The sequence below is a fragment of the Ranitomeya variabilis genome, chromosome 4, assembly GCF_051348905.1.
Source record: "Ranitomeya variabilis isolate aRanVar5 chromosome 4, aRanVar5.hap1, whole genome shotgun sequence".
Lineage (NCBI taxonomy): Eukaryota > Metazoa > Chordata > Amphibia > Anura > Dendrobatidae > Ranitomeya > Ranitomeya variabilis.
In genome coordinates, this window is record NC_135235.1 from 238,921,283 (window position 1) to 238,941,414 (window position 20,132).

Genomic DNA, 20,132 nt, shown 5'->3' on the forward strand with positions numbered 1-20,132 from the left:
TGGATGACTGACTTGGGGCTGGGGGGGGCAGAGTTTGGTATGGGGGACTGACTTGGGGAAGGGGGGGGTCTGACTTGGGGATTGGGGGCTGAGTTGGGGGTGGGAGATTTGAGTTGCATTTTTTGCTTTCAGCCTTTTGTTTGCATTGAAAAAGAAAGTTTCAGCCTGTTTGTGGAGTTTGCTGGCAGCTGAGCCCCCTTAACCCACTGCTGGCCGGAGCTGAGCCCCCTCCTCCCGGCCTGGCACGGCTCCTCTTCCTCCAGAATCCCCCTGTTATTGTGGAGCTGCCAAACCAGTTCTTCGCCTGTGAGCGGCAGAGACTTGTCTGGGGGACTGGGCGCAGGAGGAGGGGGCTGGACGTGTCTGCACAGCACTAGCCGGCCGTCTCCTCCCCCTGCACTCAGTGCAGCCCGGGCCCCGATGAGCGGCAGGTGCGGAGGATGCCCTAAGCCGCGGCCCGGGAGATGCAGCAGGCCGCCGCCGAGCCACACCGCCCCCGGGAGGGGATGCCAGAGGCCGCAGAGCACCTGCTGGAGAGGACGAGACCCCAGGCCAGTGAGGCCACCCCGGGACCTGCAGCCCCTCTGCCATGTGTCGTCTGAAGACCCCCAGGAAGGAGGAGCCGCACAATGAGGTACTGTGGCCCCATGAGTGACTCTCTGTGTGCGGGGACTCCCTGCAGCCGACACTTGTTGATCGCAAACTTCCAGCAAGTAGTCGGAGGGGCCTGGAGTTAGTGGGGCGGGGGGCTGAGGATGGGGGGCAGCGCTGCAGACTGGTCACTGTACCCTCTCCCTTTGTTTCTCTGCTGGGACAATGCAGAGGGGTCGCTGCTCCCGGGACTGGGGGGCTACACTGGGGCTGGCCCTGTGAGAGCCGGGGTGGGGGCTGGAGCCAGTGTGCCGGTGACTGACTGCTGTGGATGAGGAAGACTTACACCTCCTCTGCACAAGACCTCTGCTGGCTGTCAGTGAATGCAGGGACTATCCATAAGATCTCTACTGGCTGTCAGAGAATGCAGGGACTATCCATAAGACCTCTGCTGGCTGTCAGGGAATATCCATAAGACAACTGCTGGCTGTCAGTGAATGCAGGGACTATCCATAAGACCTCTGCTGGCTGTCAGGGAATATCCATAAGACAACTGCTGGCTGTCAGTGAATGCAGGGACTATCCATATCAATGAATGCAGGGACTATCCACAAGACCTCTGCCGGCTGTCAGTGAATGCAGGGACTATCCACAAGACCTCTGCCGGCTGTCAGTGAATGCAGGGACTATCCACAAGACCTCTGCCGGCTGTCAGTGAATGCAGGGACTATCCACAAGACCTCTGCCGGCTGTCAGTGAATGCAGGGACTATCCACAAGACCTCTGCCGGCTGTCAGTGAATGCAGGGACTATCCACAAGACCTCTGCCGGCTGTCAGTGAATGCAGGGACTATCCACAAGACCTCTGCCGGCTGTCAGTGAATGCAGGGACTATCCACAAGACCTCTGCCGGCTGTCAGTGAATGCAGGGACTATCCACAAGACCTCTGCCGGCTGTCAGTGAATGCAGGGACTATCCACAAGACCTCTGCCGGCTGTCAGTGAATGCAGGGACTATCCACAAGACCTCTGCCGGCTGTCAGTGAATGCAGGGACTATCCACAAGACCTCTGCCGGCTGTCAGTGAATGCAGGGACTATCCACAAGACCTCTGCCGGCTGTCAGTGAATGCAGGGACTATCCACAAGACCTCTGCCGGCTGTCAGTCAATGCAGGGACTATCCACAAGACCTCTGCCGGCTGTCAGTCAATGCAGGGACTATCCACAAGACCTCTGCCGGCTGTCAGTCAATGCAGGGACTATCCACAAGACCTCTGCCGGCTGTCAGTCAATGCAGGGACTATCCACAAGACCTCTGCCGGCTGTCAGTGAATGCAGGGAATGCGACGTTCGTGTTACTCTCGGATCCATTCATTATCTGCAGGTGACGGGCTGCAGCCTCTACCCCCAAGTCTCCGCAGTCTCCGGCACCTGTCATGGGATTAGTTATTGGGAGGTAAGGGGTCCAGGGCTCACAAGCCGTGCGATGGCCAAAATATGTCAGCAGTGATGTCACAAATATCTAGCCGGGGTTGGGGAATTTGAGCTATAAAATAGCGTTCACCTACAAGACGTCATATGGGCCGACCGTCCTAACGACATGGTGCCAAAGCCAGACACAGAGCGGAGGTGCGGGAGCGGAGGTGTGGGCTGCAGCATCCAACCTGACCGGCTCTCATCCCTCCACAAAACCGTAGAGAATGGAGTCAGATCTGATTGGTTGCTTTGTGCAACATATATTCATGTTATCTATCTTCCGTACCTTTGGGAGAATACTGGGTGCAGCAGGCGCTCTCTAGTAATGTCATCAGGCCGCAGAATAAAATGCCAGTGGTGCAGGGAGCCGGTGGCGCAGGGAGCTGCATCTGCACCCGTAGATGTACCCCGGCCTCCAGGAATGACCTCTCTATGCTCTCCCTCTAATTTTTGATGTTTTTACCGTTGATGTATGATGATTGAGTGCACAGATATATAGTACTATGCTGAAGTTGTAGAAAAATGCTGCTGAGGAAGAAACCATCTACAATAGAAGGGTTAATAGTTTATTTTTATCAGTCAACAAAATGCAAAGTGGATAAAGAAAAATCTACAGCGCCTTGAAAAAGTCTTCATATCCCTTGAGCTTTTTCACGTTACACCACAAACTTAGCTATATTTTATTGGGATTTTCTGTGAGACCAATACAAAGTAACAAGAAATAGTGATGAGTAAAGGAAATGATGCAGGGGTGTACTAATTATTGTAAAAATATAAATCTGACAATTGTGAGGTGCATTAGTATTCAGCCCCCAGGAGTCTGATGTCCCTAAATAAAATCCTGAATGACCAATCGCCCCCAGAAGTCACATAATCTGTACATTACATCCACCTGGGTGTGATTTCTTCAGTATAACTACAGCTGTTCTGTGAAGGCCTCAGAGGTTTGTGTGAGAACATTAGGGATCAATGAGCCCATCAGACAGGTCAGAGATAAAGTTGTACAGGAGAGGAAAGCAGGGTTGTTATAAAAAAAAATAGCCCAAGCTCTGAACATCTCACAGAGCACTGTTTAACTCCTAATCCAAAAATGGAAGGAGTACGGCACAACTGCAAACCTCCCAAGACATGGCCATCCACCTAACCTGACCTCCCAAGACCTGGCCGTCCTCCTAACCTGACCTCCCAAGACCTGGCCGTCCTCCTAACCTGACCTCCCAAGACCTGGCCGTCCTCCTAACCTGACCTCCCAAGACATGGCCGTCCTCCTAACCTGACCTCCCAAGACATGGCCGTCCTCCTAACCTGACCTCCCAAGACATGGCCGTCCTCCTAACCTGACCTCCCAAGACATGGCCGTCCTCCTAACCTGACCTCCCAAGACATGGCCGTCCTCCTAACCTGACCTCCCAAGCCAGGAGAGCACTAATTAGAGAAGCAGCCGAGAGGCCCATGGTCACTGGAGGAGCCACAGATCCACAGCTCAGGGGGGAGAATCTGTCCACAAGACGACTATTAAGTCACCCTCACATATTCAGTATTTGGTCTGTATTTTACATCAGTACTTGTTCCACTCCTAGTTTAAAATCAGAAGAAAGGTATGATAGAATGATATTTAATAGGAAGAAATGCAAGATTCTACATCTGGGCAAGAAAAATGAAAATTACATCTATAGAGTGGGAGGAAAAGAACTAAGCAACAGCATGTGTGAAAAAGACTTGGGTATACTAGTAGATCACAGACTGCAGAGGAGTCAACAGTGTGAGGCAGAAGCAAAACAGGCAAACACAGTTCTAGGATGTATTAAAGGGCCACTGTCACCCCCCCCCCCCCCCCAGCCGTTATAAACTAAAAGAGCCACCTTGTGCAGCAGTAATGCTGCAGTCTAACAAGGTGGCTCTTTTAGTTTTTGATTCATTTATTACCTCAAAAAAGCGTTTTAAAAATTGGCCACACATACCAGATATTATACCTGGAGGCGGTCCGAAGCGTCCTGTATGAAGCTCCCAACTGCCGTCACTCTTCTCTTCAGGGGCGATGGTATCCGCCCCCTGAGCGCTGTTATCTTCTGAAATCCGGCGCCTGCGCTGTGCGTGCCTGCCTGGGGCCTGCGCAGTGTTCATTGTCAGTGCGGCCACACTGTTGCTGAATCCCCCGCCCCGCACTGTTATTCATTATGCACAGTGCGGGGCTGGGGTTCCTGGGAAGGCGGGGGAGCGTCGGAGCTGGGGAGCGTCTAAACAGCGCAGTGCGCATGCCCAGGAACCCCAGCCCCGCACTGTGCATAATGAATAACACAGTGCGGGGCGGGGATTCAGTAACAGGGTGGCCGCACTGACAATGAACACTGCGCAGGCCCCAGGCAGGCACGCACAGCGCAGGCGCCGGATTTCAGACGATAACAGCGCTCAGGGGGCGGGTACCATCGCCCCTGAAGAGAAGAGTGACGGCAGTTGGGAGCTTCATACAGGACGCTTCGGACCGCCTCCAGGTATAATATCTGGTATGTGTGGCCAATTTTTAAAACGCTTTTTTTGAGGTAATAAATGAATCAAAAACTAAAAGAGCCACCTTGTTAGACTGCAGCATTACTGCTGCACAAGGTGGCTCTTTTAGTTTATAATGGCTGGGGGGGGTGACAGTGGCCCTTTAAGAGTTTAGATCACGTGAAGTAATTACCCCCCTCTAGTCGTCCTCCTTTCTTTTCTTTTTTTTTCTTTTTTTGTCCATTCCTGGTTTTGGATTACAAATACTAATATAAAATACTGAACATGTGAACTTGGCTATTATTATTAATAATAATAATAATAATAATAATAATAATAATAATATTTCTATAGCATCATTGATTCCATGGTGCTGTACATGAGAAGGGGTTATATACAAATTACAGATATCACTTACAGTAAACTAACAATGACAGACTGGTACAGAGGGGCGAGGACCCTGCCCTTGCGGGCTTACATTCTACAGGATGGTGGGGAAGAGACAATAGGTTGTAGTAGCTCCGGTAGTGGTGAGGAGGCAGCGGGGGGTCAGTGCAGGCTGTAGGCTTTCCTGAAGAGGTGGGTTTTCAGGTTTTCAGGTTCCGTCTGAAGGATCCGAATGTGGTTGATAGTCGGACGTGTTGGGGCAAAGAATTCCAGAGGATGGGGATATTCGGGAGAAGTCTTGGAGGCGGTCGGGTGAGGAGCGGATAAGTGTGGAGGAGAGAAGGAGGTCTTGGGAGGACCGGAGATTACGTGAGGGAAGATATCGGGAGATTAGGTCAGAGATATATGGAGGAGACAGGTTATGGATGGCTTTGTAGGTCAGTATTAGTAATGTGAACTGGATACGCTGAGGGAATGGGAGCCAGTGAAGAGATTTGCAGAAGGGGAAGCGGAGGAGTAGTGAGGAGAGAGATGAATTAGTCGGGCAGCAGAGTGAAGGATGGACTGGAGAAGTGCAAGGGTGTTAGCAGGGAGGCCACAGAGGAGGATGTTGCAGTAGTCAAGGCGGGAGATGATGAGGGCATGCACAAGTATTTTAGTAGATTGACGGTTGAGGAAAGGACGGATTCTGGAGATATTTTGGCGCTGGAGGCGGAAAGAGCTTGGATGTGCGGTTTGAAGGACAGGGCAGAGTCAAAGGTTACTCCGAGGCAGCGGACTTCTGGTACGGGGGAAAGTGTGATGTTGTTATTTGCGATAGATAGGTCGGGTAAGGTAGATCTGATATGTCTACATTGAGTTTGAGGAAGCGAGAGGAGAAGGAGGAGGATATGGCTGAGAGACACTCTGGGATTCTGGACAGCAGAGCGTTGACGTCTTGGCCAGAGAGGTAGATCTGCGTGTCATCAGCATAGAGGTGGTACTGTAATCCATGGGACTTTGAGTTGTCCCAGGCCAAGTGTATAGATTGAGAAGAGTAGGGGTCCTAGAACAGAGCCTTGGGGGACTCCAACAGAGAGAGGGTGGGATGAGGAGGTAGTGTGGGAGTGGGAGACGCTGAATGTGCGGTTGGAAAGGTATGAGGAGATCCAGGATAGGGCGAGGTCTTTGATGCCAAAGGAGGAGAGGATTTGTAGTAGGAGGCAGTGGTCAACTGTGTCGAAAGCAGAGGACAGGTCTAGAAGGAGAAGTACAGAGTATTGTCCGTTAGCTTTGACTGTAAGTAGGTCGTTAGTAATTTTGGTCAGGGCTGTCTCAGTTGAGTGATGGGGGCGGAAACCAGATTGTAGATTGTCAAAGAGCAAGTTAGACGAGAGGTGGGAGGAAAGTTCAGCGTGGACGTGCTGCTCCAGGAGTTTGGAAGCGAATGGGAGCAGCGATATTGGGCGATAGCTTGGACATAGCAGTTGGATCGAGGGTTGGCTTTTTAAGGATAGGCGTGATTGTGACATGTTTGAAAGCAGAAGGGAAGGTGCCAGAAGCTAGTGATAGGTTGAAGAGATGGGTTAGGGATGGGATAAGTGTGGTGGTGAGGTTGGGGAGGAGGTGGGATGGGGTTGAGTGCAAAGGTGGTGAGGTGTGATTTGGAGAGGAGACAATTAAGCTCCCCTTCAGTGATCTTGGAGAGGGAGGTTATGGGGTTTGGGCGTTGGTCTGGTATACAAAGGGGCTGCGGAGGTTGAACAATGATGATTTGCCTCGTTTGGTCGATCTTATTTTTGAAGTGTGTGGCAAAGTCCTCAGCAGAAATGAGGGAAGTTGTGGGGGGCGGAGGAGGGAGTTAAAGGTTTTGAATAAATGTTTGGGGTTGTGGGATAAGGAAGACACGAGGGTTGTGAAGTCGCCTGGTTAGCCGAGGTGAGAGCAGATTTGAAAGCGACTGTTGCCTGTTTGAATGCAATGAAGTTGTCTTGCGAATGTGTTTTCTTCCAACGCCGTTCTGCAACCCTGGACACTTGCCAGAGCTTTTTAGTGGTGTTATTGTGCCAGGGTTGTCTATTGATATGTCGCACCCTGTCATGAACTAGAGGGACGACCGCGTCAATAGCTGATGCGAGAGTGGCATTGTAGAAAGCAGTGGCAGTGTCTGTGTTGTGGAGAGAGGATATGGATGCCAGTGGTAGGATAGAGTAAGAGTGTGTGGGCATTTAGGTGTGCAAGGTTTCTGTGGGGGTGCACATGTTGCTGGACATGGGTGACCGGTGAAGAGGACAGGGATGAGAAGGTGAGCAAATGGTGGTCGGATAGAGGGAGAGGGGAGGTTGTGAAGTTAGAGAGCAGAGATGGGTGAAGACCAGGTCTAGTGTGTGGGTGGCTGCGGAGGACCACTGAGTAAGTCCAAAAGATGAAGTAAGGGACAGAAGTTTGGAGGCTGCTGACTGAAGGGTATAAGTGGGGATGTTGAAGTCACCCATGATGATGGTGGGAATGTCAGCAGAGAGAAAGTGAAGAAGCCAGGAATGGCAAGAAGCAGCCATGAGAAATCCCATGTAGGGTACACAGTGAGGGTGTGGAAGAAGGGGCTCTGGTCAGATAAGACCACAGGAGTACTTTTTGGGCAATGTGTGGCGGAAAACTAAAGTTGCCTATCACTCTGAAAACTCCATCCCCGTTACAGCATCCTGCTGTGGGGAGGCTTATCTTCAGCAGGGGCAGGGAAACTGGTCCAAGGTGATGGGAAGATGGATGAAGCTGAATACAGGGTAATCCTGGAGAAAAATGTGTTGGAGACTACACAAGACTTGAGACTGAGGCATAGATTCACCTTCCAGCAAGACAACGACCCTCAACATCCTGGCGAGCTTTGATGGAAGGTGTAGATCAGAGCATATTCCTGCGTGTGAACAGCGCAGTCACCGTCCAGACCCAAATCCCAGAGAATCTGTGACAAGACGTGAAAATTACTGATCACAGACGTCTCCATCCAATCTCACGGAGCGAGGGTGCAAAAAAGGGACAAAAATGTCACCTCTAGATGTGCAAGAGACAGACCCCAAAGGACTGCAGCATTAATTACAGTGAAAGCGGGTCCCAGAAAAAGTAACCTCCTATTATTTCCTTACAAGTCACAAATATTTGTTACTTTGTGTTTGTGTCACAGAAAATCCCAATAAACATTATACAGGTGAAACCAGAAGTTTCCATCCACTATATATAAAGACACATCTGCAGGTTTTCCTCAATATCTGACATGAAATCAGAATAACCTTTCCCATTTTAGGTCAGTTAGGATTACCATAATTATTAATATTTGCCAAATGCCAGAATAATGAGAGAGAGAGAGAGAGAGAATGTTTTAAGGCATTTTTATTACTTACTGCAAAGTTAAAAGTTTCCATCTATTTCATTAGTATTTGGTGCCATCGCCAGTGAACGAGCATGTGTGTCTTTTTATATAGTGGATGGAAACTTCTGGCTTCAACTGTAAGTTTGTGGATGTAATGAGAGAAATGTACAAAAGTTCACTGGGTCTGAAGACTTTTTTTCATCAGTATCTGGTGATCGCCCGTCGCCTCCATCATCAGTAGCTGGTGACCGCCTCCATCATCAGTATCTGGTGATTGCCCGTCACCTCCATCATCAGTATCTGGTGACCGCCTCCATCATCAGTAGTTGGTGATTGCCCGTCATCTCCATCATCAGTACCTGGTGACCGCCTCCATCATCAGTATCTGGTTATTGCCCGTCATCTCCATCATCAGTACCTGGTGACCGCCTCCATCATCAGTATCTGGTGACCGCCTCCATCATCAGTATCTGGTGACCGCCTCCATCATCAGTATCTGGTGACCGCCCGTCGCCTCCATCATCAGTAGCTGGTGACTGCCCGTTGCCTCCATCATCAGTAGCTGGTGACTGCCCGTCGCCTACATCATCAGTAGGTGGTGACCGCCTCCATCATCAGTATCTGGTGACCGCCCGTCGCCTCCATCACTTCTTCTCATCACTTGTACACATTATGGAGGATCTTGGCAGGAGGTTGTTCCAAACATCTTGGAGACCTGACCCCAGATCTTCTGTGTGTGATTCTTGTGCAGATCCTTCATGTGATCCCAGACAGACGGGCTGATGTGAGATCAGGGCTCCGGGGCCGGATCATCCCCTCCATCACTCCTCGTTCTTACTGATATTGGCTGGATGTTGAAGGTCGTTGTCCGGCTGCAGGATAATTCTGGGGACGATCAGATGCCTCCTTATGGTGTCATATTATGTTTAGTTCATGAATCGGTTGCTGATAGTTCTGTGCTGATGACACTGCTGAAGATCTTCCGATTTTGAAGACATGTATGATGTCATTTTATCTGCAGTTTTATTGAATGATCACTGCGTCTCAACGTTGCCCATTTCTTGGTTTCTCTTCTTGAACAGCCCAGTAGCTGTGACCTCTTTCCTGGGAGAGACCTCGCTGATGCAGTATAACTACCTGGTGTCTTGTTGCTGCGCTCAGTCTTATCACCTCTGTTCCGTCCTCCACACCTTCACATTTTTGTTAGGCTAGTTTCACACTAGCGTTTACCTGATCTGCGGCGGGCTGCGGACTTCCTCCGTGAAGCCCCCCGCAGCACCTCAGCCGCTAGCTCCGCCTACTTCTGCATGCGGCCTGTGTACCTATATTTAACATTAGGTACGCAGGTCGTGCCGCATGCGTCGTTTTTACGATGCGGCGACCATCGTAGACGCAGCCATGTAGCATTTTTTTTTTTTTCTGCATCGTCAAAACGACGCATGCGGCACCATCCGCATACTGCGGCACGACCTGCGTACCTAATGTTAAATATAGGTACACAGGCCGCATGCAGAAGTAGGCGGAGCTAGCGGCGGAGGTGCGGCGGGGCTTCACGGAGGAAGTCCGCAGCCTGCCGCAGATCAGGTAAACGCTAGTGTGAAACTAGCCTTAGTTTGGCTGTTCCTCTCCCACTTTTATGCCTCCTACATGGCTGTTTGTGTCTGTTAATGACTGAGTGTTTCAACCTCAATATAAAAATGCTGGTTATTGCTTGTATTGATGAGCCGTACATTTTTCTTTTGTTCACTTTGCATTTTATTAGTTTGATGTTATCACTTCCATTGTAGAAAAGTCTATAGTCTGCAGCATTTTTCTACATCAGCCTAACACTTTTGCATAATTTTAATAAATCTAGAAATGATTTTTCCTGACCTCTCTCGATAGTGGTTGGCTCTCTTGAGCCATAATGTCTCCTCCTTTCTGAAGGACTTCTCCTCCTTGTAAGGCAATGCTTTTCATTTGCAACGTTTGGATACGTTTTCTCGACCATCTATGATTTGGGGTACCTGGTGGCTCAGGCTTGTGCACTCATTCCCGACTGTAAGTTTTGGAGACATAAGTGTGTGGTAATATGTATGGGTAGAAGCTGCGGTGGTAGGCGGTGAAACGCACGTCGAGGCACTTCAGTACCCCCCCTTCCTTGCATGCACCATGACTACAGGTGATATAACAAGATTCTATTGTTATCATACTGTTTTTTTGCAAACTTGGATACCAGTATTTCTCTTTAAACTCGGTAGAAAAAAAAATAAAAATAAATTATTACAAATCATTAGTAGTAATTTAAAACTATAAAAGATTTCCAGAGATCTGTATCTAATCCCGTCATGTGTGATACGCCCGTTAGCACAGTCCCCAGGACGTCCTCCATGCTTCTCGTCCTGTGCAGGTGAGCGTCTTGTCACCTGACACGGGGTGGGGGCCACACATTCTTCAGTCTATAACAAGCCGGGGGCCGCACTTTTATCTTGTCCTCAGGCCGCGATGCATGAAACCTCAGAACCTGCAGTCTCTAATTCCTCCATAGTCACAATCATTATCCACGACTGAGTGAGCCGCTGATAAACACGTCGCTGGGTCGCCCCGATTACCGCCTCGCACACGGCTGCTGCGTATTTGTCGTAAACTTCCTCCTGAGTCTCATACAGCAGCAGTGAGAATGGGGGAGACGCAGCGGAGAGGGGACAACATCTGCGCACAACAGACGTCCTGTCAGGAACCAACTTGGATGACTGCGCACAAAGCTGGGGATCAGTGTACATGAGAAGAACACGAAACTCCCGACACCTGTAATATCGCACGTGTAACACTGGTCCCCCGTGTAATAACGCACTTGTAACACTGGTCCCCTGTGTAATATCGCACGTGTAACACTGGTCCCCCGTGTAATAACGCACGTGTAACACTGGTCCCCTGTGTAATATCGCACGTGTGACACTGGTCCCCCGTGTAATATCGCACGTGTAACACTGGTCCCCCGTGTGATATCACACGTGTAACACTGGTCCCCAGTGTAATATCCCCCGTGTAATATCGCACGTGTAACACTGGTCCCCCGTGTAATATCGCATGTGTAACACTGGTCCCCCGTGTAATATCGCACGTGTAACACTGGTCCCCCGTGTAATATCGCACGTGTAACACTGGTCGCCCGTATAGTAGCGCACGTGTAACACTGGTCCCCCGTGTAATATCGCACGTGTAACACTGGTCCCCCGTGTAATATCGCACGTGTAACACTGGTCGCCCGTATAGTAGCGCACGTGTAACACTGGTCCCCCGTGTAATATCGCACGTGTAACACTGGTCCCCCTCTGGATAGTATTGCATGTGTAATACAGACACCCACCCTAAACCCCCCCGGTAATATCGTATGAGTAATATCAAAAGTGTAATACAGACACCCCCCTCTGGATAATATCACACGGTAATGTCGCGTGTGTAATACAGACATCCCCTCCCCGGATAATATCGTAGGAGTAAAAACCTGACCTGCACCTCCATATAGTATGAACATGTGCCTACTTCAATGAATACATAACTTGCAAAAAGGAGGAATGCAGCAGCACTCTGTAGAGACCAATACACATGCGAACACACAATCTTTTTTTTACTTTTTAATACAGTTTACTCAGCAATTATGATAGATTTTGTGTTTGCATGTGTATTGGTCTCTAGAGTGCTGCTGCGTTCCTCCTTTTTGCCCCGGGGAATATCGCACGTGTAATACAGACACCCCCATCCCCCCATGTAATATCGCATGTGTAATATGACACGTGTAATGCAGACTGAGCCTTGATCGTGGTTCACCTGCCTGCTCAGTTATGTTCTGTAGCCAGCAGGGCCGTGGAGTTGGAAATGGTATGAACGGTATGAAATGGCGCTACTCCGACTCCTATCATATATAACACATTGGGGGCAGTAGTACAATGCAGGATGTGCTGTAATTGTTTCCATAAGAATTTGGGAAAGTTCTGAAATGTCCTATAAATGTCTGTTGTGTTCCTGATCTCGGCTTTTAGTTGAGATGAATCTGTGCTGCAGTTTATGTCCAGGTCAGTAGTGACCGGGGCTGTGGGGTCCGAGTCATGGAGTCGGAAGTCAGGGAAATGTTGGTGGTTTGCCTTACCCGCTCCACAGCCCTGGTAGACACGGGGAGGGGAGGATGAGGATGCGGGTGGTGATATGATGCACACCAATTCACATGACAATAAGGCTCAGCTGAGGACTGTCTCAGTAGTGCAGCCTTAGGCATTGGGCCTGAAGGGAAAAGGAAGCAGCTCAGAACTAGAGATCCCGAACACAATGAGGTTCACTTTGTTCCAGTAATTTTCACACATATTGGTACAATTCTGGAGCACCGGCTACAGCCATAACACTGAGACAGCGGGGAGCCGGTGCTGGACCTGGGGAGGGTGGTACAGGTTGTTAATTCAGGTATTTTACAAAGTTTAGGAGCAACTTTCCCGAATGTGGACAATATCTCTAACTCTATATGGTGTTTACTAAGAATGGGATTGCACTATACATTATGCCCTTGAATCCTCTCATTTTATCCTGTGGATTGTTTAGACTTATTTTAGGTAGGAATGTATTTGTGTGTTTTTTACATATATTTATATTGGACCACCTACTGTATATCTCAGGAGGGGTCTCGCTGGACCTCGTTCTGGCGCCATTGAGCTCCGTGTTCCCAACATAGTGCTTCTGTTTACTTGATTAGAGGCTGAGATCCTAAAAACACATTGTTACATGCGCAGCTTCCAGTGAGTGCGCTCTGCTCGTCCCCCGCTCGGCCCCATCCCCCGCTCTGCTGTCTTGCTCTACTGTCCCCCACCTTGCCCCGTCCCCCGCTCTGCCATCTTGCTCTACCGCCCCCGCTCTGCCGTCTTGCTATACCGTCCCCCGCTCTGCCGTCCTGCCCTGCCGTCCCCCGCTCTGCTGTCTTGCTCTACCGTCCCCAGCTCTGCCCCGTCCCCGCTCTGCTGTCTTACTCTACCGTCCCCCGCTCTGCCGTCCTGCTCTACCCTCCCTGCTCTGCCGTTTTGCTCTACAGTCTCCGCCCTGCCCCCCGCTCTCTTACTCTACCGTCCCCCGTTCAGCCCCGTCCCCCGCTCTGCCACTTTGCTCTATCCTCCCTCGCTCTGCCCCGTCCCCCGCTCTGCCGTCTTGCTCTGCCCCGTCCCCCGCTCTGCCGTCTTGCTCTGCCCCGTCCCCCGCTCTGCCGTCTTGCTCTGCCCCGTCCCCCGCTCTGCCGTCTTGCTCTGCCCCGTCCCCCGCTCTGCCGTCTTGCTCTGCCCCGTCCCCCGCTCTGCCGTCTTGCTCTGCCCCGTCCCCCGCTCTGCCGTCTTGCTCTGCCCCGTCCCCCGCTCTGCCGTCTCGCTCTGCCCCGTCCCCCGCTCTGCCGTCTCGCTCTGCCCTGTCCCCCGCTCTGCCGTCTTGCTCTACCGTCCCGGCCACAGGGGATAATTTTGCACCTTCTATCTACTCATTTTTCTACTGGTGATTATTTGGCGACCGTCCTCCGGGCCCTCGGGCAATTTGGCTCTGTACATTTCCTGTAGCGGGCCAGAGCAGTGAAGACATGCCACTGGACCATGGCACCACCCTGCGCCCCACTACATCTGCACACAGCCATCATCTCTATGATGATGGCTGATGATTTGAGCCAAATCTCAAATCTGAGATTTGGTTTCCAGTACCATCTCTATGCTGACGACACCCAATTATACACCTCTTCTCCTGTTATCACGCCGACCTTTTTAGAAAACACCAGTGATTGTCTTACCGCTGTCTCTAACATCATGTCCTCCCTCTATCTGAAACTGAACCTGTCAAAAACTGAACTCCTCGTGTTCTCTCCCTCTACTAACCTACCTTTGCCTGACATTGCCATCTCCGTGTGCGGTTCCACCATTACTCCAAAGCAACATGCCCGCTGCCTTGGGGTCATCCTTGATTCCGAGCTTTCATTCACCCCCCACATCCGATCACTGGCTCGCTCTTCCTATCTGCATCTCAAAAACATTTCTAGAATTCGCCCTTTTCTTACTTTCGACTCTGCAAAAACTCTTAGGGTACTGTCACACAGTGGCACTTTTGTCGCTACGACGGTACGATCCATGACGTTCCAGCGATATCCATACGATATCGCTGTGTCTGACACGCAGCAGCGATCAGGGACCCTGCTGAGAATCGTACGTCGTAGCAGATCGTTTGGAACTTTCTTTCGTCGCTGTCATCGTTGGATCGGTGTGTGTGACACCGATCCAACGATGCGTTCGCTTGTAACCAGGGTAAACATCGGGTTAGTAACCCGATGTTTACCCTGGTTACCATCGTAAAAGTAAAAAAAAACAAAAACGTACATACTCACATTCAGGTGTCCGTCAGGTCCCTTGCCGTCTGCTTCCCGCTCTGACTGACTGCCGGCCGGAATGTAAGAGCAGAGCACAGCGGTGACGTCACCGCTGTGATCTGCTTTCACTTTACGGCGACACTCAGTCAGAGCGGGAAGCAGACTGCAAGGGACCTGACGGACACCTGAATATGAGTATGTACGGTTTGTTTGTTTTTTACTTTTACGATGGTAACCAGGGTAAACATCGGGTTACTAAGCGCGGCCCTGCGCTTAGTAACCCGATGTTTACCCTGGTTACCCGGGGCGTTCGGCATCGTTGGTCGCTGGAGAGCTGTCTGTGTGACAGCTCCCCAGCGACCACACAACGACTTTCCAACGATCACGGCCAGGTCGTATCGCTGGTCGTGATCGTTGGAAAGTTGCAGTGTGTGACAGTACCCTTACTGTTTCACTTATTCATTCCCGTCTGGACTATTGTAACTCTACTAATCGGCCTCCCTCTTACCAAACTCTCCCCGCTCCAATCTGTCCTCAATGCTGCAGCCAGGATCATATTCCTCACCAACCGTTACACCGATGCCTCTACCCTGTGCCAGTCATTACACTGGCTACCCATCCACTCCAGAATCCAGTACAAAGCTACTACCCTCATCCACAAAGCACTCCATGGCTCAGCACCACCCTACATCTCCTCTCTGGTCTCAGTCTACCACCCTACCCGTGCCCTCCGCTCCGCTAATGACCTCAGGTTAGCATCCTCAATAATCAGAACCTCCCACTCCCGTCTCCAAGACTTTACACGTGCTGCGCCGATTCTTTGCAATGCACTACCTAGATTAATACGATTAATCCACAATCCCCACAGTTTTAAGCGTGCCCTAAAAACTCATTTGTTCAGATTGGCCTACTGCCTCAATGCATTTACTGAACGATCCCTGTGTGGCCTATCATTTAAAAAAAAGAAAAAAAAACCATAATCGGGTTCCTCGTATCATGTTCTCATACACTTTATGCAGTTAATAGCCTCTGTGTCTGTACTGCTACATACTTAGGCAGTTAACTGGTTCATGCAGCTTTACATGAACACCCGAGCCTTACACTATGGCTGGTCCAAATAACTAAAGCAATTGTTACCATCCACCTCTCGTGTCTCCTCTTTTCCTCATAGTTTGTAAGCTTGCGAGCAGGGCCCTCATTCCTCCTGGTATATATTTTGAACTGTGATTTCTGTTATGCTGTAATGTCTATTGTCTGTACAAGTTCCCTCTAGAATTTGTAAAGCGCTGCGGAATATGTTGGCGCTATATAAATATTATTATTATTCCATCCCAGGACTCCCCTGTGGTGTAGGAAGCCAGAGAACGCACCTTCAGCCTGCCACATCCTGAGAGGAATCTTGTTTTTGTCCCCTGTGGCTACAATCCTAGAAGCTGACGCTCGCAGAGTCCGTGAGTCAGCGCAGCCTCGGGCTTCAGGATTTCTGAATTTTTTCCGACATGACATTATCCTGTCTAGTTAAGGACCATGACCTGGAGAAGGTGCTGCCCTCACTTCCTGCACTTTAACCTCAGCCCCATACGACAGGTGTGGAGATTGGCGACGATCTTCCAGCATGGCCTCTATAATGAGCGGTGTCCTGTGTGGAGGGTGACAGACAATTTCTGCCAGAAACCTACCAAACGTCTGCAGGAGAAGAATATTATTCAGGCGCAAATTTTTATAGATTTATACAGGACGGGTCTACGGTGTGGCACAATGTATCCGAGTATCCGAATACTGGAGGCAGGAAGATGTGTCTTGGTGTGGGATGTGGGATGGACGGTGTGTCTTGGTGTGGGATGTGGGATGGACGGTGTGTCTGGGTGTGGGATGTGGGATGGATGGTGTGTCTGGGTGTGGGATGTGGGATGGATGGTGTGTCTGGGTGTGGGATGTGGGATGGATGGTGTGTCTGGGTGTGGGATGTGGGATGGATGGTGTGTCTGGGTGTCGGATGCGGGATGGACGGTGTGTCTGGGTGTCGGATGCGGGATGGACGCGGAGTGTGGGATGTGGGATGGACGGTGAGTCTGGGTGTCGGATGCGGGATGGACGCGGAGTGTGGGATGTGGGATGGACGGTGAGTCTGGGTGTTGGATGCGGGATGGACAGTGAGTCTGGATGTCGGCTGCGGAATGGACGCGGAGTGTGGGATGGATGGTGTGTCGGATGTGGGATGGACGGTGAGTCTGGATGTCTGATGCGGGATGGATGCGGAGTGTGGGATGGATGGTGTGTCGGATGTGGGATGGACGGTGAGTCTGGGTGTCGGATGCGGGATGGACGCGGAGTGTGGGATGTGGGATGGACGGTGAGTCTGGGTGTTGGATGCGGGATGGACGGTGAGTCTGGATGTCGGCTGCGGAATGGACGCGGAGTGTGGGATGGATGGTGTGTCGGATGTGGGATGGACGGTGAGTCTGGATGTCTGATGCGGGATGGATGCGGAGTGTGGGATGGATGGTGTGTCGGATGTGGGATGGACGGTGAGTCTGAGTGTGGGATGCAGGATGGAGGGGGTGTCTGGGTGTGGGATGCGGAATGGACGGTGAGTCTGGGTGTGGGATGCAGGATGGACGGTGTGTCTGGGTGTGGGATGCAGGATGGACGGTGTGTCAGATGTGGGATGGACGGTGAGTCTGGGTGTGGGATGCAGGATGGACGGTGTGTCAGATGTGGGATGGACGGTGAGTCTGGGTGTGGGATGCAGGATGGACGGTGTGTCAGGTGCGGGATGGATGGTGAGTCGGACCCAGAACAATAGAGTTGTGGCCAAAAGTAGTGTGGCTGACACAAAGGTTGTTTACAAATTTTGCAGCTTCAGTGTTTACGCTGTTTCTATGGTTACTGACAGACCATTATAAACATTCCAGAAGTTGATACTTTTTATTGACAAATCCATGAACTTTCTGAGACTCCTCAATATTCCCAGTCCATTCCCCCTTACTCTCCGGGTTCCTTCCCTCCCTTACTCTCCAGGTTCCTCCCCCCCTTACTCTCCAGGTTCCTTCCCCCCTTACTCTCCGGGTTCCTTCCCCCCTTACTCTCCGGGTTCCTTCCCCCCTTACTCTCCGGGTTCCTTCCCCCCCCCCCCTTACTCTCCGGGCTCCTTCCCCCCCTTACTCTCCGGGCTCCTTCCCCCCCTTACTCTCCGGGTTCCTTCCCCCCCTTACTCTCCGGGTTCCTTCCCCCCCTTACTCTCCGGGTTCCTTCCCCCCCCCCTTACTCTCCAGGTTCCTTTCCCCCCCCCCCCCCTTACTCTCCAGGTTCCTTCCCCCCCCCCCCCCTTACTCTCCGGGTTCCTTCCCCCCTTACTCTCCGGGTTCCTTCCCCCCTTACTCTCCGGGTTCCTTCCCCCCCTTACTCTCCGGGTTCCTCCCCCCCTTACTCTCCGGGTTCCTTCCCCCCCCCCCCTTACTCTCCGGGTTCCTTCCCCCCCTTACTTTCCAGGTTTCTTTCCCCCCCCCCCCCCCTTACTCTCCAGGTTCCCTTCCCCCCCCCCCCCTTACTCTCCAGGTTCCTTCCCCCCCCCCCCCCTTACTCTCCGGGTTCCTTCCCCCCTTACTCTCCGGGTTCCTTCCCCCCTTACTCTCCGGGTTCCTTCCCCCCCTTACTCTCCGGGTTCCTCCCCCCCTTACTCTCCGGGTTCCTTCCCCCCCCCCCCTTACTCTCCGGGTTCCTTCCCCCCCTTACTTTCCAGGTTTCTTTCCCCCCCCCCCCCCTTACTCTCCAGGTTCCCTTCCCCCCCCCCCCCTTACTCTCCAGGTTCCGTTCCCGCCCCCCTTACTCTCCGGGTTCCCGCCCCCCTTACTCTCCGGGTTCCCGCCCCCCTTACTCTCCGGGCTCCCGCCCTCTGGCGTCTCCGGGCTCCCGCCCCCTGGCGTCTCCGGGCTCCCGCCCCCTCGCTCTCAGGGCTCCACATCCTGAGCATCACACTTGTTGTGCAGCATGCTACCCTATCGATAGATGACACCCTGCACGGTCATTGCCCCCGGACCGCTCTCTCTGTGTGGTCACTGTATATTTTGCACTATACATTTTTGCTATCCTTAAGCCTGTTTTGCCTTTTTTCACAGGCCCGGTCTCCCTAACACGATATTCATGGATTATCAAGCCCTCCCTGACTTCCAGCCACACCACAGCCCGATACCGTACGGGCGTGAAAGCAGTATGGTGTCCGGCATTGGAGACGCGCCCCCCAGAGAGAGGCATCGGGTGGTGATGTACCAGCAGGAGAGCTTGGCTTTTGGTGCTGTTCCCCCTCTGTGCACGGAGAGACAGTTGGGGTTCAGTACTGTGCAGAGTCCTCTCAAAACCGGGATCCCCGGAGTCACAAACCATATACCGGATCACTGGATCATGGGCTTCCACAACAAAGGAGTAGAGCAAGTCATGGAGCCCCAGAGCCCACACAGAGACCAACATGAGGACCTTACCCTTCAGGACGGGAGGAATACCAGCCTGGAGAGTGATGGTGACCATCCAGAAATTCCATCTGCCCCCATCCAGGAGAGTCTGCGACCTCTCTGCAGAACATCGCACAGCTCAGACAGAGCCAAATCCGCCTGTAAGTGATCGACCACCATCAACTGACAGATCCCCCATAAATGTGTCACTGATGCTTAGCAGATTGCTGTACATTCCATGCGGTAATCATAGAATATAATGTCACAAGACTTAATGCATCCAAGGTTCTGTCTTAGCCGAAATGTCACCGTCACTACTTGTGGTTATGAAATGTGGATAGTGGGGAAAATAAGTATTTGATACTCTGCCGATTTTGCACATTTTTCCATTAACAAAGAATAGACAGGTCTGTAATTTTTATCGTAGGTACACTTGACCTGTGAGAGACAGGCTCTAGAAATAAAAACAGAAAACCACATTGTAGGATTGTTACATAATTTGCATGTTATTGCATGAAATAAGTATTTGTTACAATAGAAAAACAGAACTTAATATTTGGTGCAGAAACCTTTGTAATTACAGAGATCAGATGTTTCCTGTAGTTCTTGCCCAGGTTTGCACACACTGCAGCTGGGATCTTGGCCCCCTCCGCCATACAGATCTTCTCCAGATCTTTTAGGTTTCCGTGCTGTCACTGGGCAACATTGAGTTGCAGCTTCCTCCAAAGATTTTCTATTGGGTTCAGGTCTATAGACTGGCTATGCCACTCCAGGACCATGAAACACTTCTTGCAGAGCCCTAGTTCCCTAGTCGTGTGTTTGGGGTCATTGTCATGCTGGAAGACCCATCCATGACTCCTCTTCAATGCTCTTACTGAGGGAAGGAAGTTGTTGGTCACAATCTCACGATACATGACCCCATCCATCCTCCAATCGTCCTGTCCCCTTAGCAGAAAAACACCCCCAAAGTATGATGTTCCCCCACCATGCTTCATGGTTGGGACAGTGTTCTTGGGTTTGAACTCTTTCTTTTTTTTC

General features: G+C 51.2%; 1 protein-coding gene across 2 annotated transcripts in view; it reads left to right on the forward strand.

Moving 5' to 3' along the window:
* Nucleotides 1–347: 347 nt before the first annotated feature.
* The window catches only part of ARHGEF19 (Rho guanine nucleotide exchange factor 19), a 49,406-nt gene continuing 29,621 nt past the window's right edge, over nt 348–20,132 (forward strand). The window contains exons 1-2 of one of the 2 annotated variants that reach the window (XM_077260389.1): nt 348–634; nt 18,765–19,255. In XM_077260389.1, coding sequence (XP_077116504.1) covers nt 630–634; nt 18,765–19,255 — 496 coding nt within the window. In that variant the 5' untranslated portion in view covers nt 348–629. Of the gene's footprint in view, nt 635–1,879; nt 2,049–18,764; nt 19,256–20,132 lie in introns of those variants that run through there. The other variant, XM_077260388.1, reaches the window with a different exon arrangement.